This window comes from Xylocopa sonorina, chromosome 6 (assembly GCF_050948175.1).
Source record: "Xylocopa sonorina isolate GNS202 chromosome 6, iyXylSono1_principal, whole genome shotgun sequence".
Classification (NCBI taxonomy): Eukaryota; Metazoa; Arthropoda; class Insecta; order Hymenoptera; family Apidae; genus Xylocopa; species Xylocopa sonorina.
The window spans coordinates 1,926,692-1,948,185 of record NC_135198.1 but is presented as its reverse complement, the minus strand read 5'-3'; the positions used below and the strand labels follow the sequence as shown (position 1 = coordinate 1,948,185).

Sequence of the window (21,494 nt, the reverse complement as noted above, 5' to 3'; positions counted from 1 at the left end):
TAAATTTTAGCCCGATAGGGGTACTGCAGTGAAAGAAGTTTGAGTACCCTTAATTGTTCATGAATTTTTCACTTCAACGTAGGACAAAAAATGGCTACTGTCCACTATTATTACCCTTGCTACCCTTTAACCACTGAAACGAGAGAAATTTCCATTTTCCAATTATTCATAGTGTCCTGTTATACTGTCGAAAATTTTGATCACTCGTCGTTCTTCTCATCACAATTGTCCCCTTCTCCGTCCTCATTGGATTCCTCGCTTTTAGCCGGTTCGATACGTTTCTCCTGGAACGTTAGGTCAAAGTCGTCGGGAAATTGAGAACGATAGATGGTGAAGTCTTCCTGTTTGCAATAGTTGGTGAAGAATATCAAATATTGCATCTCCTCCTCGGTTGGCTCTGGCGGAGGTGGCTTCGGCTTCGCCTTTTGATGTCTTGGGATCGAACGCCACATGAGAGGTCGCCTCTTTATCATCGGTGGCTCCATGACACGCTTCAGAGCAGCCAGCAATCGATGCATAAGCTCGAACTGTGATGCAAAGTAACAGTGACACGGTTTCAAATATGTAAAACGTTCAGACCGCATTTCGATTATCATAAAATATCCAGAAACTTGAGAAACCTTTTCTAAAATTACAAAACCATCCAATGATATGAAAAATTTAACAACTCCAATAGTTTTAATAATTTTGGCATACTTTTTAATAATTTGAAAGAAGATTCTAATTTTTATCACCTTAATGATTATAATAGTGTATTTAGTAATTATTTCAATTATTTTAATTATTTTATTAATTTCTGAGTGTTCGACCTTTTTAGCAGCTTCCTCTGTTTCTTTCATTGCTTTCAGCTCCTGCCTGAATCCTTCTTTCTCGCAAGTTTGAACCACTTCCGGCGGCAGCGTGTCCAATTCCAAATTCAGTTCCTCGTGCGTTTTCTCGATCCATTTCATCATCGAGAAACTGTCTAAATTCGCTTCGTTCGGACCCACACAGCTCTCGTACGCGTCTTCGACGAATACTTGAAGGCGAAGCACTTTCTCGGAACAAACAGAATCCCGGAACACGGTCTCCAAAAGCTCGTTCGCGTAACTTTCCAGATCCGCTGCTCTAGTTTCCAATTTGCGGATGTGAACCTGAATATATTGTTGCGAGTAAGTATTATCAACTCCTGACATCGGGAATTGCTGTTACTTTACTTCGATTGCAACAAATTAATCCAACATTTTTTTCCTCTTTACGCTAATTAATTTATAATAAGCATAATTTACACGCAGTTCGTTGATCGCGTTCGTTAGCTCTCTGACGTCCGTTTTGATTTGGTCTTCGGCAGTTTGGATGGTCATCATCATTTCCGACATCGGCTGGGCAAGTGTCTCCAAATGAATCAATGCGCTCAAGTTCTGCGTCTCTATCACTCTGAACACGCGAATTAGATCGAACGGATCATTGAAGTATAATTCTGTTGGGCCAGCCTCGCTAATGTCCTGCTCAAACAACTCTGGAAACGCAGCAAAATAACTCTTCACTTATTCTGCGCGGGTGCATGGATTATATTTGCGAAGGTTCTAAATATTCTAAATAAAGTAACAAAATTATTATAACGGAAACGTACTGAATTATTCTAATTTTATGATCCCTTAAATCCGTTAAGCATTTTCTAATAAATAAATTTCTAGCTCCCGGATACAAAAAGAACTCACGCTTACATCGACCACGACGAATGGATATCAGAGACTTATGGACTTAATTTCAAACGAATCCTTCATAAGCAGTTAATTATTCAGAGTATTTAGCCCTTCTAATTTTCCGTTAGGCGTGCAGTGCTATCTGAGAAAATATATTCAAATAATCAAAACACTGAAATAATATTCATTTCTTTGTTGCATTGCCGCATTGTAATTTTTCTAAATGCTTTTTCTAAAACGCCATTTTTCTAAGCACTTTTAAGTTTCTAAAATGTCACAAGCACAAGTTCTCTAAACGGCTTTAAGCGCACATAGTATCACAAGCGCAATTTTTCTAAGCGCCTTTAGGCGGCAACAGTAGTGAAAAAGTTAACGAAGAAGACACAAATAGACTACTAACACAGATCCTTCTCAACGGATTGACTTCCCTACCACCCAGCGGAAGAAATAAAACGGGGACACAAAGTGACAGAATCACCTATCAGAGTGTCGAGGGAAGCAACTTCGTCGAGCATTCTGTATCGACCGAACAAGTCATCCGCGTTCCCATGAATAATGCTCTCCTCGGAATCAGTGCGATGAATCCAGTCGTGTTCCTCGCGCCAAGCGATCGGTGACACCTGGTAGAGGAACCTCTGGCACATCTTCACCATCCTCCAGTTCTCTTCCCAGTGGTACACGTCCAGCCTGACCCGACCAAAATCCCTGGAGAGTTGGTTCCTCTTCTCTGTGATGTCTCTCGTTAGTTTCACTTCGTTATCGGCGTGCAGCAAAATCTTCATGCTCTCCTCGTGGTCCTTCGAGAGGAACTCCTCGAAACCGGCTACGTATCGACGGTAAAGCCGCTAATGGCAGGATAAACGGACAGAGAAGGTGAATATTCAGAAAAATGTTGACACAGGAAAATGCGGTATTTGGTACTCGAATTTATACGTACTGGCAAAGAGTATATCTCTCTAACTAAACTTATTATACGAGCAAGAATTGTATACCCTCTCTCCCATAATAATAGTAGCAAGTGAATATTTAAACGGGAACTATCGGCAAATGCAACTATAAGTTATGTTGTAGCGTAAAACTGCGAAACCTTTAATCAAAATAAATGTTCCGACATGTGTCATTTATTTTGACGCATCTTTCAATTTTTAGATTAAGCTAATCATACGAATTGTAACTATTTTTCTAATTTCATCCGCTGATCAAAACCAATTGTTCTGTTTCAATTAAATATCAACCCATTGTAAAAGTAAGACGGAAAAGAAGAGAGTTTTCTAGCAAAAATCGAGTTGCGATTGTTTAGTTCTTTATGCATCAAAAGAAAAAGGAAAACTTGTAGAAGAGTGTAATTACGTTAGCTGCAAAACGGCTTAAGCAAAACAGAATGACTATATCTAGAATTTAGAAATGAGCTTCTGAAAATAATTGTCAAGGTGAATCTTATGCTAATGTTGATTCTTCGAAAAAACAAGATTGTGGACATAAATGCAAAGGTGATAAAGAAAAACTTGAGCATATTCCACTTATCAGAAAAAAGAAAAATCCATAAAACGAGTTTCAAGCACCATAAAATCATTTTCTGCAGCAAAGAATAAGAAAGATGTCATAGAATCTTGTCTGTTAAAAGTACTTTTTAACTAAGGGATCTTAGCTACAAGTGTATAGTACAGTAACTAAATTATTGAAAAATCCAGAAACTGTCTGAACACTCAAAATAAAAATTAGGAGTAATATTTACAATTTATTATTTAATTTAATCTAATTTTTATATAGTAAACGATGTGTTCTACAATTTCTTTTGTGCTACTAGTATCATTATGCTGCTACTATTATTATGGAACGAATTATAATAAATTCTATACATATATTTGTATGCTTTTCGATCTGAAAAACGACACTAACGATTTTTTTTAAATTCACATATTTGGGGAGGGAGGGGGGGGGCTGGCAAATCGATCTGTCGAGGTTTAAATGTCGAAGCTAAAATATTATACTTTTAAATATAAAATAGAAGCCACTATAGTATAACAACATCTAACATTATTATAGGATCAAAAAATGTAAGTTTAATGTATATATAAGTATATTTATATATTTTTTTTATCTTGAAATGGAGTCGAGCTATTTTGGTGACTTTGTGCCATTTTCGAGGACGAGAATTTGATCTGACAAAGCCTCTATTTTCCGAAAACTTATTTAATCGATTTAAAAAATTGTAATATTTTATTTTTATTAAATGTTCGATTAGAAAAACAAATTGTAGGACTGCACGTAAAGAGGAATCTGAAATAGTCTAGAAAAGAATATTATTATTTATGTAAATATTTTTTAAAGTAAAATGCGAGCGACCACTAGGTATTCAAAGTACTGGTAGAGTTTATAACACGAACGAAAGTTACAAGGTTACTTAAGATTTTGATTTCACCGATTGAATGTCCCCTATACTCAGGTTACTGGAAGACAGTGCATGGATTTAGAGATATCTTCCACCATTTTTCTTTTATCGACTTAATGCCCCTTGTGGTTTCATCGTACAACTATATACTCGAGATTTCTGGTGTCGTAACATCTAAAGGGATATTTCCATCAATTCCTTACCCTTACAGCTCATGAACATTTTTCAGTGCAATCTTCCAATATACAGTAAAACAATTTCAATAAGATAAATGAGGAACGAATATGTGGTCTTAGAATATTTGAATTTTAAGATATCTGCTAAGTTTGCTCGAATTGAAGTAGAAGATAAACAAATGGAGGGGCAAAGTATGTATGAATACAAAGGTAAATGATTGCGACAAGATATTCGTTCAAAGTTATTGCAACTTCTTATTCTGTGCATGTTTTGATTCGTGAAAATAGATTTTTGCAAATCATTTCCCTGGTAAATTACATATCTCGCATCAAAAGTGCTCGCCTCAAACTGAAGAACTTGCAAACAATTTATAACATACTCGGAGTTACTATTTTTATTAGAACTCATAAAATTGAAACTATCCAACGCATAAATGAAGAAAAGAAGAGAACACGTATGACTTGATATTATTCAGTATTGATTTCAAATTCTTGCTGGTGCAAAATATTAAGAAAAGAATCTTATGTTCAGATCCCGATTTCCTGTTATAGCAATAGTTCTACACTCTTTTAACGCGTATTATGATTCACCGATAGGAACCTTGATTGTATCAAGCCTCTTCTGCTCCTCGACAAATTGTTGATCTATACGAATACAATTATCCATTTCTTGTCCAGCTAACAGTCGAGCTTTGAAGATCTCACGAATATCCTCGACATAGTTGCTCACAGAAAACTTTTCCTTGACCACCCTGCCATCCAGTACCGAGAAGAATTGCGGATCTACATCGGTGATGGCCATAGCTTCATCCAAGTCCTTGTGCTTCTTTGCTTCTAATGCCTCGATGTCCACATCCACCTTGGCAAATTCAAGACAATCGTTCTAACTCTCAACTAAGCAAACTCTTCTGAAATCGAACGACTGAGATGTTTCAGACTCATTTCTAACAATAAATAGAAAATTATGATTTCCAGTACTACACTTTTGTAGTATAGGTGATCAATTTTTGCTTCGGATGGAAATGATTAATTTACGAAGGACATTTAGAAATATCTCCTTAGGAATGCAAAATGTATTAATTATGCATTCGAAATCTAATAGAATGCACAACCACAGTGGTCAATATATGTTTCACTATTTCCTTCCTGAGATGTTGCTTCATTTGCGAAAACTAAATTATATAATGAACTCATTCGCGTTAAGCAAAATCATAATATTAAATTAAAATTACAATAATATCAATAAAAATTATGAAGTTGTAATCGATTTTTTTTTCATAATATTAACTGGAAAATGGAATTTAATATTTACAAAATGGAATTTCGGTAATGACCCACATTTATAAAATTATATCGTAAATCAGGGAATAGAAATGTTGTTGTAAAGCAGCGACAAAATAGGAACTAAAGTTGGAGGCATAATAAAAGTATAGTAATTTTTTTGCTTAGCGACAACGAATGATATGAATAAATTTGCTAATTTACTAAATGACTATTTCACTTACGAATTATTATCCAAGAAACAGGACGATCAAACATATTAATTACATTTTGGAGTGTATTTTTTACAACTTTTCTATCACATCTTGAATAAACAATTACGGCAATTTTCATTCTTCGAGAAGCACTCTTAAATGTTTCATTTTCGACTTTTATCCAACATTTTAATTACAGATTATAGTTCAGATGCTTTTGGATGAAACCATAGTGCTTACACGGAGTGATCGCAGAAGATTATGCGAGTCTGTGGATTTCAAGACGCCCATCCTTCGTTCTTTATCTGTGGTACGTTTCTTCGCTTTCCAATATTGCGAATAAGAGAACATAAGCGAACATGGTGGATAAATGAACGGAGATTGTTCTTCGAGGACGTTTCTGGCCTCGCCCAGGTGTTCGTGACCTTTGGTGAAGTAATACTGTGTTCTAAGTAACCCAGAAAGATGGTGTGAAACTTTTAATATTTTCGCAAAATTTATTGCAACTCTTTTTTTTGTTACACGTACGAAATATGTTCTATATACTTCTAGAAGAATACCTGAAGAACCCTTTTCGAGGGTTTCCGGTAGACGCGGTCTTCCTTCGGCTCTTCTGACCGATCTGACGCCGCTCGGAGATTCTCGACATTTCATCGGTCATTCTCCCGTAATTTCAGCTTGTACTTTATTCAAACCCTCAGCTTTTCACCAGCCGGCCATTCACCTGTGACGTTGTAGAAAAGCTCGCTTCCTCATCACGGCAGTAGTCGACTAAGGGCAGATGGTTACGGAGACGGTTCGCATTTGATTAAAACTTTTCTTTTCGAGTGGCTCGACAAGAATGCGAGTTTTTAAGAATATCTTTCAGTCACAGACGCAAACTCGTGCATTTATTTAATTGAGCCGTCTACTTTGAAAGTGGCCTAAGTCCATTTTTTGAGAAAAATCAAGCTGACTATTTTAATATTTACATTTTTACGTTATCCTTTCATTTTTGAAGTAAAGCGGTAAATAATATATTTAAAATCAGTAAAATTTTGTAAAACAAAAATTAGCTGGTTAATAGAATGATAAGAATTTTTATATCACAAGTGAGCTATGGCCATTCGTCAATTTAATGTGGAAATCATTGACCATAAATTCTTTTACCAGGACATTTGATTTTACAGAATGACAAAAATTTTCGCATCGTAGAAATGTCATTAAAGAAAAATAATTTACCGTTTGTCCTTCAAGATTTTTATAATGTTATCGAAAAGTACCGAAAAGGTGATAACTTTATTTTAAATGAAAGGAAACAAGAGGATTTCATATCAATAAAGTTTTTGGAGTATGCAATTTTTAAAAAGGGTAAAGAATCCTAACAAAGAAACAATAAAGTGATTAAGAATATGCTGAATACGTTTATCGAAATATGAACCATACAAAATTTTCTACATCAATGGATGAGAATGCAGAGTTTAAAATACTGAATTTATTATCAAGTCACTTTATAAAAATATAAGACAAATTACAACAACAAAATACGAGGATATGATGGACTTACTACGATATACAGGGTAGGATAGTAACTATTAGCACCTCAGATATCTTCGAAACTATAAGTTTCACAGAAATTTTTGCTGATATAAAATTGCACAGTACAAAGGGGCCCATCCGTTGGCGAAAATAGTTTTTTTATAAGTGTAGGTATGTGGGACATTTGAAGGTCACCTTCATTTTTATAAATGGATCGGTATGTTGTTTCTTACATAATACGAAAGAGCATCTTAAAACGAGTTGAACGACCTGTAACATGAAGCCATTAAAGGTCAAGTTTGGTAGTAAATGACGCATACGTTTATAATAGGTGTTTGAATGATGAAATGATGACCATCGCTGTCAGAACTTATTGACACACAGGCTGTAATAATTCATTGTTACATGTCGTAAGGTGTAGTTAGTACTTTTTTGTACAGTTTCTTGTAGGATGTAGATGAGAATAAAGTACAAAACTTGATTGCTCAACGTTTACTGGGCGTATTTATTTCTGATTCACCCGAAGGTTCATACAAGATTGCCTTCTTAGGCCATTCGTACTAGCCTCGAGGACACCCTCAACGTCATGGCCCATTCGTATGTTTAGACAAGGCCCCGGAGTGGGGCGATGCCACAGGGAAATGCACAGGGGCCCTCGTTGACCGTCCGTGCACCCTGTTACCCGATATTTCTTACATTCTCTTTTAATGTTCCCCACAGAAAGAAATCTAGAGGTGTTACATCTAGTGAACGAGCTGGCCACGATATTGGACCGCCGCGTCCAATGTAATGATTTTGAAATTTGTATCCACTTCCCTTCGTGCAATCAATCAATAATGTGCATTGTCGTATAAGTAAAGGTAATTCTTCTAGCAAAAGACCCAATGTAAAATTGGCATTGATGTCATGAACGTGTCATAAATTCAACTTTCGAACACCCCACGTTTATTGCTGCTCGGCGTCGGTCGGAACAGACTGACCAATTTATCGATACCGATCGTATCATGTTTCACTTATCTTGCAAACTATTAAAATGCCCTTAGAGCGATGTTTATTCACAGTGAAGTAAACGGTAAACATTACGATGGCTTCATGTTACAGGTGTCGTTGAACTCGTTTTAAAATTCTATATCGTATTACGGAAAAAAAACATACCGATCCATTTAAAAAAATGAAGGTGACTTCCAAATGTCCAGCATACCTCCACTTACAAAAAAACTATTTTCGCCAACGAATTGGTCCCTTTGTACTGTGCAATTTTATATCAGCAAACATTTCTGTGAAACTTATAGTTTCGAAGATATCTGAGGTGCTAATAGTTACTGTTTCAACCTGTATACCAACGGAGCACCATAACTTCTTCAAATCCCTACCACATACACAAAATATAAATGAGCAGTAAATTGTTGTGTAATTTATACAGTTAGAAAATTTCCTGAATTGCATAAATGATGTTCAAGTATAGTAATGATGTATAAAATAAATTGAATATTTGAAGCATTTTACATTACATCGAATGAACTTGGGCTGTTTCAAATTTGATAAAAAATCTGGTTGTTAATTGAAAATAGCTCAAGTCCATTCTTGGTAAGAAGACATATATTATTCACCTAATAATTGCTACTATTTTAATAGGAACTGTAAATTCAACTTTCTTAGATACACTTAAGGAGTGTAATACATTCGGATTCTATGCGTATATTTTTAAATTTCATTGAAACGCAAACTCTTAAATATCTCGACTTAAACATAAATGGATTTACATCACTTTCAAAATAAATTATTGAAATCGAATCGTGTATACGTATATAGATGGAAATTTCAATAAATCTTCTGACACTGAAGCACGATAATTTGCACCAGTGATATTTTTTGTATTTATGATTAAAAATTTGCATTTTACATTTCAGATCTTGCAATTGAATAGTTTACGTATGAGGGAATTTTGAGTCCTCGAATAACTTCAACTTTATTTTGGATTTAGTTGATAAAAGAAAACACAAAACGTACGAATTCTTTTAAAATTCTTCTTTCTTTTAAATTGTATCAACATTCAATGATTTTTCTGAACAGGTTAATGTATGTAGAACATTAAATGATTCGAAATAAAGCAAATGAACTTAGCGTCATTTAGTAGCCATATAAAACATAAAATATGAATGTGACGGTAGACAAATTATCTCTGACAAGCTAACGTTTAACGTTTAATTCTAGATTTTGGGCTGTGCGGTAAACCAATCAAATCCAAAATAATTAACACGTAATTAATAATCGGAAATTTGCCGTAGAGTTGAAACATTAAATAATTTATTGATCCTTGCCAAAAACCAAAGACGATATATACGTTTATACATATATACAGCAAAATACAGTAAAATGATCAGGTAAATTAATAAATAACACAAATTAATGTAAAGAGGATTTAGTAAATCACATGAAAAATAACTCAATACGCATAACTTTCAGTAGTTGAATTAATTTGTTTTGTTCGATACCAGATTGTTCGTTCATTCAATTTTCAGATTTCCGTCGTCCTCGCTGCATTTCCGAATTAATACATTAATAATGATTTAAACTCCATATATTTTCATAAATTTCGCTCCAAAAAAAGTTCTCAGACATGAATTGTAAAAGTGATCGATTTGACCTCGAACGACCGGTACGGAAATCGCACCCTCGAATGATCCAGTAAAAAGTTGATGCATCAAGATACATCGTGCCTAAAGCGACGAGCGATTTGAGACTTGAGAAGGTACTTACTTCTTAAAAACAAACGATCGATCCTCCCTTTATCTGTGTCTAAAATGGTTAAAAAATGAGAAAAATGGAGGGTATGGAGAGAGTTCAATAACCTGGCAGTCTCTTTTATACCAGCTATCGCCACGCTGTCAGCGATATGACGTTTCGTGAATCAGCGGTTGTCAAGTGGAATTGTTTGGCATGCGCGTTGTATTTCAAGGTGTACTTTGGCACGAACGTATAGCTGGAACATTCAGAGTCAATTTTTGGTACAAGAAACAACTTTGTATCTTCGTTTACAGTAATTAAATTTTTTAATTGATCGCTCTTACAGAAAATGTTTGACTATAGCTGAATAGGAATGAAAGCTAAAATTGCAATTACATTATTGGAAGGATTGCTGCAATAAAAAAGCTTGTAAATTGTCGCGTTGCGGAAATGGTCGCCCTTCTAATTGTAGAACCAAGTTTAAGGTATGACTACAAATAACTAGCTATTCTACAGGACTCCCAATTATTACTTACCCTTTTCCTTATTACTTTAATTTTTCTAAATACAGGGATTAGAGTCTTAAAGGTTGTTTTGGATTCGCACCTTTAATGCTTTAACTTGCTTTTCCAGGGTCCCACCCCTACTACAGGGTAGCGACTATATCCATGCCTAATAAGAACCAGTAAGCTGATTGGCTCACCTCTGTTTCAGCCTTTAGTTTATAAATTTGTCAAAATGTACAATTAAGTCAGTATCTAAATATCCTAGAACTAAGTATTAAACTATTTAACCAGTATCAGGGGTGCATTTAGCGGTAAGCGGCAGAGTAGATTACTTTAAACATTATAGAAATGACTGAAAAGGTTCAAAAGCACCCTCCATAAAATAATCGATTTTGCACTTGGATATGGCCTCTGAGGAAATAATGGAATTGATTAGTGAGTGTGGATGTTAAACTTATGCTACCATAACTTTTTGACAAGTGTATGTTTGCATGGAGTTTTCTGTTAAAATGGAAATTTTCTATTGCTGGTAGATGAAATGCTTGAATAGAAACTTTTACAAATGTCTACTAGCAATTGAAAATTTCTATTTCAATAGAAAACGTCAGGAATACTACTAGAATAGTTTTTATCGTTAATGCCCAGAGAGGTGCAGAATGGAAAAAGTTAAATGAAATGAACCTATGGCAGCCATTTGCTTGAATTATCTACCATATAATTTGTAATTGTATTATATTACCATATAATGCAATTAATAATTATATATTAAATAAACAGTACCCAGGTCTCACCACGTGGAGGTTGCTGCAAACAGAGACCCATCTTAATCGCATCCCAACCACCCTCCTTTCATACATGTTGTTATTATTAAATAAAACCCCCTCACAAAAATACATTTGCAGTGTATTTAAGCTTCAGACATTGTGCGAAAGTATGATAAAAGAAATCTCTAAAGAATTTTTAGAGAAAAGAATCAGAATAATGTTAGAAACAAAATACAGTGTAACAGAAAACAGAAAATATACAGAAATAACATTTCCAAAAACAATCATAAACCAAGCCCAAAAATGACAAGAAATAAAATAAACAAAAGAGTTTCCAGAAACCAACAACAACAAAATTAAAAATATTCTATAATACTTGCAAGAGTCAGCAAGTTAATCACTTATTACTCATTACATACATAATGAATTACACATTTCTCTCCTTTAGAAGTATAATTACTTAATAATCTGTAACACAATAAAACAAAACAGTATAAGCAAAAATATAAACAACTTAAAAGGCAATATAATTGCACACTATAAACTTAAAAATGAAAATTAAAAAATGTTTGAGATAGAAAGTTTATGTTAGTCAATTATATTTTAGTATTAGGATTATAATACCGGCTAAAACTTTCAAAACGTCTTTGCATTACAACTGAAATTCACTTTCTGCATTTCATTCTTTTTTTTGTTACTTATCAGGCTTATTTTACTCATGCTGGTTGGATCAAGGTATCACCACTGCATTCATATTTATTACTACCATAATTGTTGCATTAAAAAAACCAATTTACTGACATTTATGACTACATCACAACACGTATCAAACTGATGCATATCCATAGAGATACCACATAGAGAATTTCAATATTTCACAACTTTTGAAGCAAATAAAGCTTAACATATATTTCTCTTGTTAAATGGATAAAAGTCACTACAAGAAGTAAAAGAAAAATGTAAACGATTTTTATAATTTTCTTAATGAAAATCGAAATGCGTCAATTTGACACATTCCGTAAACCTAGTGTTAAAGACAGAGGGCAATTGGACATAGTACACAGCTGATAAGCGGGCTCGGAAACGTACCTCAGACAACAGGTCACATCATACCGCACTGCGTACTCCGTTCAACTTGTACGTGTCAACGAACGTCGTCCCCCACTTCGCTTTCGATATGTCTTCAACTATACTATCCCTCACACCACCACTGTAGAAATAATAAACATTTGCCAATTAACATATAAGACACGATCAATTGTAAGAACAACTGCTTTACTGTGATAAACAAATTTATATTATCTTCTCTTAAAATAGTTTTAATATATATACATACTGTAAAGTATAAAATAAACTCTATTTATATAATTTTATTATATATACGATTACTCTTTCATATTAACTATTCAAATATTCAAATCAATGTCGTACAATGATATAGAATGCAACAAATGGATGATTGAAATATTTCAACTTATATTTTTCCTGAACTTAGTTGGAAATTTACATCGTGCACTAACGCAACACAATCTGACAACTATACTTTCATCTGTTTCTAACATGTTCACTGCACAAATACTGTTTATTTAACTAAAAAATGGAAATTTGAGGTAAGAACAAAAAGAGACGCTAGCGCCACGACATCTCGAACTATTCTACGACATCATTCATATGTTTGTACGTGATTGGTCATGTGGTTCCCCTCTCTCCCTCTCTGACAACAGCTATTGCACATAAATATTCTTTACAACTAATATAAACGAATATTACAAAATATATATAAATTATTTTTCTTCTCCGCATAAAATAATTAATTATACTAAAAAAGCACTACATGTAGATCAAAATGTAATAATGAAGTTACATTTCTATAATTTTCATAATTGAAACTAAAATATTACAATTTTTAGTCATGTATTTCTTTTTTCCTTAATGTTGAATAATTGGCCTGTAAAATTATAAATGTACATTTCTTTCAAACTTTTATTTCTTCTCTTAACTTTAGTAATTATAATAAGTAAAATTGAATGCTGTATAGAAAAGATTGAAATTTACTGGAAAAAGATATAGTCACGAGTACATAAAGAGTAAATAGACGATTATAAGAAATCGAATTCAAATATAGTTTCTTGAAGGTAAAGTGATACCAACCTGTTCTGAAGAAAATCTGTTCATTGTTACAGTTTTTTCGCAATTGATAATAAATCAAATACATCGATATAATAAAATATTATAACTCAAATTACCATAGATTGGGATTGCTTCCCTAATTCGGCTGATTTAAATTAATATAATTACTAAACTACACTTACTTGGAGAGGACGTAACAAAACCATACATTTTACACGATCGGTATTTCAGAGCATAGGACACAATTACCTAATCTACTAAAAACGATTGGTCTATTTACTTCATGCTTCAATTAAATATATTATCAAAATTCGGATGTATTCATTTGTGCAATGAACTCTTTTTTAACGATTTATACTTAATTCTATTTTTTCACTCTAATCACCTGTATAATTAGTTATTAATACATTTAATTGTATGCATATTCATTATGCTTTTTTCTTGTAAAAAACTTACAGAGATCTCGCATGGAAATTGAATTTCTTCATAAAACAAATAATAAACTACTTACCCTAAATTATCATTTTGTATATTGTATATTTTGATGAGGAACTGGGCCAAGGAATTAATAAATAGTATATATTTTCGGCTCTTGAATGATAGTAAAGACTAAAAACTCCTGATATGGTTGTAAGCTTCTTGACCGGAACAAAGAAAACTTTAAGAAATGGTTTAATCAACATTATACATTTATATGTTTTAGTTAAAAATGGATTTATGAGAATTATCTAGCAAGAATATTTTCGTAATTTAAAGATTGTTAAAGAGTTTCAATAACGTCCACTTAATAATTATTTTTTATTTCAGGACCTATCTAGCAATCCTAAATTGACCAATGCTATTTTTTTACGAGAAATGTTATAAGCAGATTTTAATAATAAAATTCTGAAGCAACAAATTCATAAAAAATACAAGGACCTTTCATGCGCCCTTAAAGACAATTCTTTAAAACTTTTATTCGTTTTATTATGTTCACTGTACAAAGTGTGTCAGTGTATGAAATTATCAAAGGGAATGAAGTTACCACTTCTCTGTTGTGGCACCTCCCCAGCTTTGTTGTCCAGGTGCAGATGGCGTTGTAGTGGACCATTCCTCAGAAGCCTGTAAATAAAAAAATATAAATAATTTGTTATTTAAATCTGATATTGTAAGTTACAACGATGAAACATACTAATATAATGTGAAAAATGAAGAACCGTTCCTAGTATAAAAAAAAAAGAACAGTTTTTGTTTTTCCACTGTAAAGTAACAACGCATAGACATTTTTTTCACTAACACTTTAAAGGTGATGTTTTAAAATCATTAGTTTTAGAATCGATTACTGTTATCTATTAAGGAGAAGAATATTAGTAATATGATGTTGATATAGAAATACAAATAGGATCCAAATGTGGCATAAAATTTTGTTCTACTATTTTGAATTTTCTTTGAATTAAAAGTTTCATTCTTACCTGAGCAGCCCAATCGCCACCAGCTGGGAATGATTGTGCAGCACCTGCGGCCGGAAGAGCAGCTGCAGTTGGTGTCGCCACGTCGTCAGCCCAATTGTCAGTAGCAACTGCACTTGTATCGACTTCATTAACCCAGCCAGGCTCAGCAGGAGCTGCAACTTCGACTGTACCTGTAAAATCTTTAGCTGGTGCAATTTCCTTGGCAGCTTGTTCTTCCTTTTCAGCCTGGAAGACATTTGAATATGTTATCGTTTTGAAAATTTGTATTGAAATGATTGAAATTTTTATTGAACTATACTCAGAAAAGATTAAGCCAAGTGAAGTCAACACATATATCTGAGATATAATTTTTCATCATAAAAATATAAATAGAATATTAAATAAGAAGTAAGATTTGCACTAATGTTAGAATCCTAACATATATATAATTTTATCTATATTATTTAAAAATGATATTTTAGATTTATAAAATTGATATTTTTTGAATTAAATATACAGTGTGTAACTGAAACTGATGACAGCAACATCAGGTGTAACTCGATATCATTTTCTATACTTCTTAAGAATGAAAAAAATTAATATAAGCATATTCCTATAAGTATAATATCAAAATAACTTGATAAAATCATAATAAAAGAATATCAATATAAAAGATGTTCAAATAAATTTGTTTAGCATTGAGAAAAGCATATAATGTATCAAAAATTTGATTTTCTATTTCTATTGCATATTATAGTATCATTAAAAGTTAAAAACTAACAGAATTTCACATATTAGTAGACGGGGTTGAAAGTTAACGAAAAACTAACCTCCTCTGGATCTCTGTAGAAGAACAAATCAACAACGACATCCCACTTGCTTTCACGAGCAATAGAACCCCTTAATCTTAGTACTTCTCTCGCCAGCAACCACCACATCAGACCAACACAATGAAGACTCTTTGTATTGCAAGGAATTGCAATATCAACAAACCGAAGAGGTGAGTCAGTATTACAGAAAGCAATTACTGGAATGTTCACATAGCTGGCTTCAGTAATTGGTTGATGGTCCGTAGAAGGATCGGTAACAATCAGCAAACGTGGTTCACGGAAAGCAGACTGTAAGAAATTATCTGCATTATTATACAACATAATAACAATTGAACATCCATTTACATTTCATGTAGTCAGCAAAGATTAAGCCAAAATATGTCAACAAATAGAAATTATGATGATAAATGATGCTCATCATTTATATGAAATTAAATCATTCATAATACTTTTTCATTTTCTTTTTAAGTAACAAACCTGAATCTGATTGGTAAAGGCACCAGGAGTGAAACGTCCAGCAGTTGGTGTAGCTCCAGTGTATTGAGCGAACTTCAAAACAGCTCTTTGGCCAGTTTGACGGCAACTAATGACAAATACCTCGCTAGGATGTTCGATAGCGACAATGGCACGTGCAGCCAAAAGCAATTTCTCCCATGTGTGACGTAAGTTAATAATGCTGACACCTGGATTTTAAAATAATATATTTATATCAATTTAAATAAAAATCAAGATATATCACATGCAAAACAAAAAGTCACCATCATTCTTTTTCTTGTATACATATTGTTCCATTTGAAAGTTGACATTTTCAGCGCCTAAATGCGTATACGCTGCCAACATCTTGGTAACATCATCCTCTTTGAGGGATAATACATCTAAACCTCCTGACATCTTAACGTTTTGGTTGAATTACGAGCAACCTAAACACATATATAAATAAATATTAATTGTTATTAATTATACATTCTTAACTATACGTCTTTGTTTATTTGTAACATATATTTTAATGCTGCCCTTTAAATTAGCATTCGTAAACAAATTTTTCTTATAACAGATAGGAATGAAGAGGCTAGCCGCATAACCTCACTCCATAAAATACGAAATTAGGTACTGGATTTAGTTTAATGTATTCACTGAAGTATTCAATGATAGAATATAAAGATCTTAATAAAACAAAAATATGTGTAACTACAAACAAATACTACTGAAATTAAATATTTGCTGAAACAATACCACGTGTATCAGGCGATATAGCTTATTGTACAAATTTATTGTAACTACTTGCTTCTAATATGTATTTTTATGTACAATAAAATTGTTATATAATTTTTGCTCTTCAGTTAACAGTTTCTTTTACTATGTGTTATAAAATAAATGTTAGAAACAAAGAAAATACTTTACTAAACTTACGTTATCAATGCCACTAGGAGACTTCCAATCGGAAAGGAAGTTGCATACTTTGCTTCCACTCCCGCTACGAGAAACGAGTCAAAGAAATTACTTGAATTTTTCATTGAATTACTTGAATATCATAACAGAAGAAATAGAATTATGTATTCTAAAATAGATGTTTCGAAGTAAAATATTGCGTATAAATATTTCAGAAAATATATAATTTTTCAATTTAGAATGAATATTGAAACGGTAATACGGTAGATTTTACCGGGAATTTGAAATGATTACTTTAGCGATTATTGCACGCTGTGTGAACAGTTCTATAAATCAGATGCATTAAAGTATCATCCAAATTTTCAGAAATGTACTATTTATTCTTTCAAGCATATAATAAAATTAAGTTAATTTCATAAATATTGTGTAACTAATTTACATTCTTGTTAAAGCTATTGCATCAAATTTGCATCTTTTTATGGCAAGAATGCTAAATATATAAAATATGTTATTATTTCAATATCTGTATGTAAAATTACTTTTAATTATTGCAAAATACATCTAATAAAATATATAATATTTTCGTAACAATGATATGTAATATCTTCGTTTTCAGAATATTTTTACCCTAACCTACAATATGTGATATTCTCGGCGCATTATCCTCTTTTATATTAGTATACAATTAACAGACTACAATAATTTATATATGATAAAAATCGGTATTTTAAAATGGTGTAAGGAGAATGTATCCAGCAAATCATAAAACGATTTTTGTTCTGGATCATACGCCATATTTTGGTATATCCACTGAAGCTCCTCTAGAATTTGATTTTTTGAAGAGTCGTAGTCAAAATTTGATCCCTTTGGCACCTGTTTGTAAATCATTGTGGACAACCTGCGTAGAAGCCTCGTTAGAATATTGCCGGATAGTGTGGGATCTTTTTCCAACTGGAAAATTGGTACACAATTTTTTATTCAATTAATATTATGTATTAACTATAATTAAAATTGAGAGAAGTATGTTTAACTACTTTATTACTTGCAGATAAGGTTTGTTGTAACCGACCGTGCAGCGTACGTATTGAACTCATGGAGTCCGTCACAGCAAAATTTAAATCACGTAAATACTATTAAACGATTTAGTATCTTTTTAACTGAAAAGTGTAATATCCTTCTAAATAAGATCAACGTGTTTCCAGATAATGAATGGTACAGCCATTTTAGGAGTACCTACAAAGAATCCAAAACCTGGAGAAGATTATTCTGTCATACATGGTTTAAGAGTGGCCATTGAAACACTTAACGAATGTTCAGAAATTCAACATGAAAAGAGGACTTCATTAAACGAGAATGCTAGTAAGCTCGTTAACAGAGGAAGGGTGATATGCATTACCAGTGCACGCGATAATAGTAACATGAAGAATTTGGAAAATATATTTTTAAACGAATTGGTTCAAGAAAACAAAACTGCTTTTGCATCAGATCAGTTGGTATCTAATTAGTTATTGTACGATATAACGTGTATAAATTCTATAAGTCTTCTTTATTTCAGTTTAATGCCTGTAGATTATTGTCATTTGGTTATATTGAACATTTTTCCTAATAACATTGAATCGCAAGTTACCAGTCAGGGACCAAGAGAGGTATTTTATTTACTCCTTCATACATGAGTAGTTTAAAATTGTATAAATAAGATAATATCATGTGAAATCATTTATTTTAGGTTTCACCATTGTTAACAGTAGAAGTACATTCTATTAAGGCACCTGCTTTACATTCAAAATTGTCCCATTTAATTTTATCTCATTACGATTTAGCTAGCACAACGGTAACTGGTATACCAATGAAAGAAGAACAGAATGCTAGCTCTTCTGCAAACTACGATGTCGAGATATTTCACTCTTCTGCTGCGCATTCCGCAATTTTAAAGGGTACTTTTTTCATTAACTTTAAAATATGAATTGTTCGAAACGCACATAATGAAAATGTATAAAGTTATCATACAAATATTTTTGTAGGTAACCCACAGGATTCAGCCTTAATTAAAACATTCAGAAGATTCGAAGAAGGCTCGGAATATGAAACAGTAACTTTAAAGTGGTGCACACCACGTGGATGTAGTGCAGCTGAAATGCAAAACTGTACGGCCATGCACAGAATCACACCAGTGGATGTAAATAGTAGGCCATCGTCCTGTTTAATCAACTTTTTACTGAATGGTAGATCAGTAATGCTTGAAATGGTTAGGAAAAGTGGAGGAAAGACTATTTCTCATTTACTCGCGGCACATGGTGGAGAAATTTTCATACACACATTGTCTACTGCCAGAAGTGTATTAGAAGATCCTCCTTCTATTAGCGAAGGCTGTGGTGGCCGCGTTACTGATTATAGAATAACCGTAAATATATAAAATATGAATATTTTTTCTTATACATAACACGTGTTTTTAAAATATTACTTCATAATTGATGTTACACTAATTATTGTAGGATTTTGGAAGACTAATGCGAAATAACGTACTGATGCCTTTAAAAAGAAGTACAAACTGCAATAGCGAAGGCCCTGCAGAAAAGATGAGGTCCAGGTTGGAACGTCATACGAAATATTGGCCAATTACCATTTCTAGTACCCTTATGTTCAATTTAAAGCAGGTGCATAGTTTAAATTAATTATAATTAACGAACCCTTATATATGCATGTAATTCTAATATATAATGAACTTTTTTTTATTACAGTTAATAGATCCATTGCCAGATTTAATGGTAAAGGAAGAGCTTACGGTAGAGGAGGTTGTACAATGCAAACAGGTAATCTTTAGTTTACTACAATTAGAAGCAAAACACGAGGTATTACCTCTGCCAAGTATAGGCGGCGGTCGTGGTGGAAAAGGTGGCGTACGCAGGGAAGAACATTACAGACTTCTGTGGGGTGAATTAGAAACATTCTTGAAACATCACGCTAATAATTCTGCCGCTCATTCTGAAGTTCTAACTTGCCTTCTCGAGGTACGAAGCAAAGACGATAAAGACAAGGTCGAATTGGATCAAGCGTTGCGTGAATTGGATGGGTAAAGGAAATTTCTGAGGAAACATCTTGAAAGTTACAGTATCGTGAGTTAACTAATTTCTTGTTTTATTTTCTATAGATTTGGAAAGGAAGATGGAACTGCTCGGGCCAGTGTAATAAGAGCAACGACCGATTCACCAATGTCGCCACCGCCAAGTACATCCATGTCTCTCGGTAAACAACTCCATAAGAGCGGTCTTTACGCTCCAAAAAGTTTGTTGGACATTTGGTTGCAACGTAGTGCACCCAAAGAAAAGAAGCCGGATTTTCATGGTAGAGCAAACGGTGATGGTCTCAAAGCGAAATTATATCCGAACTTGAAAGAAAATAGTCGAGAACCTCGGGAGCCAATCCTAGAAGGCTAATAGTTCAACTTCGAAAGTTACTTATCAATACTGTTAACGTATGAACTTAAGGTCAGTCAGACAACAAATTGTCAGCAATTTTTTAACCGTGACTGCTGCTCGTTATCCTTCATTATTTACTGATAATGTACCAAAATTTTTTCGAACAACAGAAAATAATAATTTCTCAAACTATAGTTAGTTAAATAACTTTATTTGCGTCTAGAACTTCAGTTCCTAAATATTATTGTTCCCAAAAAAGCATACTATTTTTCATATACTTATACTCGCACAGATTCATCGATTGAAACGAAGTGCAAGCGAAACCAGCGTTTAGAACAATTGTACTTATTGGATTTAAGATAAGCGATGGACAGAGATCAAGGCGGAATGGTTACAATGCGAGATCGTTGGTATCCAACCGAGAAGGACACGCGAGTGGAGCGTGCACCTGCGCCCAAAGATACGAATAACAGCAGGAAAGTGTATCAGTGGTACAACGAAAGCGATTCACTCTGGCTCTCATCCCCGCGTCCTTCGTCCCTCCGCGTTTTACAACGGCAGACACGTCTGCCGGGCGTCTGAGCCACTGCGATACGTTGACCTCCATCGAAACTATAGCTCTCTATCGTCTCTCCCTCTTCCCCCTCCTTCCCAGCTTGAATTCCGCCGCTAATCGATGGAAGGAAGGAGGAAGGTATGCTTGCCGCTTGCACATAATATAATGCGAGCACGGGAGGATGGCTGAAAAGAGAGACGGAGACAGAATCGATGGACGAGGAGAAGCACACAGAGGGAAAGGGGAGGGGAAGGGGAGGCGGAAGGGGATCAGAGAGTACAAGTGCGTGACGTAATGGTTCATTCATCCCGAGACAGACGATATCCCGGTCAATGGTGTACATATATATGTATGTATATGTATGTATATGTATGTATATATATGTATATATGTATATGTACACACACAGATGCACGCGCGCATTTCTATGTATACTTTTCGATATATACGCGTGGTTTGTACGTGCGTCTGCACCTACGTACAGAGATCCGCGTGTAGAC

The 21,494-nt window shown here is 33.7% G+C and overlaps 3 protein-coding genes across 3 annotated transcripts; 1 reads left to right on the top strand and 2 right to left on the bottom strand.

Moving 5' to 3' along the window:
• Nucleotides 1-200: 200 nt before the first annotated feature.
• LOC143424858 (cilia- and flagella-associated protein 100) lies at nt 201-6,389 on the bottom strand. Its single transcript, XM_076897216.1, has 7 exons — nt 6,289-6,389; nt 5,969-6,176; nt 4,855-5,112; nt 2,164-2,530; nt 1,269-1,498; nt 810-1,133; nt 201-527 (listed from the first exon to the last, which is right to left on the bottom strand). Exons 1-7 carry the CDS (start codon nt 6,387-6,389, stop codon nt 201-203), a joined length of 1,815 nt encoding a protein of 604 aa, XP_076753331.1.
• A 7,925-nt stretch (nt 6,390-14,314) lies between these two features.
• Nucleotides 14,315-17,149, bottom strand: Sta (stubarista 40S ribosomal protein SA). Its single transcript, XM_076896399.1, has 6 exons — nt 17,044-17,149; nt 16,392-16,553; nt 16,111-16,316; nt 15,634-15,921; nt 14,825-15,049; nt 14,315-14,474 (listed from the first exon to the last, which is right to left on the bottom strand). Exons 2-6 carry the CDS (start codon nt 16,522-16,524, stop codon nt 14,394-14,396), a joined length of 933 nt encoding a protein of 310 aa, XP_076752514.1. The 5' UTR covers nt 16,525-16,553; nt 17,044-17,149; the 3' UTR covers nt 14,315-14,393.
• Nucleotides 17,150-17,649: 500 nt separating this feature from the next.
• On the top strand, nt 17,650-20,497 carry Asun (integrator complex subunit 13 asun). The gene is made up of 9 exons (XM_076896531.1): nt 17,650-17,984; nt 18,071-18,145; nt 18,225-18,511; nt 18,578-18,668; nt 18,749-18,956; nt 19,044-19,423; nt 19,515-19,676; nt 19,761-20,092; nt 20,171-20,497. Exons 1-9 carry the CDS (start codon nt 17,769-17,771, stop codon nt 20,454-20,456), a joined length of 2,037 nt encoding a protein of 678 aa, XP_076752646.1. The 5' UTR covers nt 17,650-17,768; the 3' UTR covers nt 20,457-20,497.
• Nucleotides 20,498-21,494: the final 997 nt, after the last annotated feature.

What these genes read in the sequence shown, in the direction of transcription:
- LOC143424858 (XM_076897216.1), bottom strand. Translation starts at nt 6,389, where the DNA reads ATGACCGATGAAATGTCGAGAATCTCCGAGCGGCGTCAGATCGGTCAG. An exon ending in ACGCGATCAACGAACTGCGT is followed by an intron (nt 1,134 to 1,268) that starts GTAAATTATGCT and finishes CAATATATTCAG; the next exon opens with GTTCACATCCGCAAATTGGA. An exon ending in CAGAGGAAGCTGCTAAAAAG is followed by an intron (nt 528 to 809) that starts GTCGAACACTCA and finishes TTTGCATCACAG; the next exon opens with TTCGAGCTTATGCATCGATT.
- Sta (XM_076896399.1), bottom strand. Translation starts at nt 16,524, where the DNA reads ATGTCAGGAGGTTTAGATGTATTATCCCTCAAAGAGGATGATGTTACC. An exon ending in CCTTTACCAATCAGATTCAG is followed by an intron (nt 15,922 to 16,110) that starts GTTTGTTACTTA and finishes AATTTCTTACAG; the next exon opens with TCTGCTTTCCGTGAACCACG. An exon ending in GTGGCGATTGGGCTGCTCAG is followed by an intron (nt 14,475 to 14,824) that starts GTAAGAATGAAA and finishes TTTTATTTACAG; the next exon opens with GCTTCTGAGGAATGGTCCAC.
- Asun (XM_076896531.1), top strand. Translation starts at nt 17,769, where the DNA reads ATGTATCCAGCAAATCATAAAACGATTTTTGTTCTGGATCATACGCCA. An exon ending in GCATTCCGCAATTTTAAAGG is followed by an intron (nt 18,957 to 19,043) that starts GTACTTTTTTCA and finishes ATATTTTTGTAG; the next exon opens with GTAACCCACAGGATTCAGCC. An exon ending in TTACTGATTATAGAATAACC is followed by an intron (nt 19,424 to 19,514) that starts GTAAATATATAA and finishes TAATTATTGTAG; the next exon opens with GATTTTGGAAGACTAATGCG.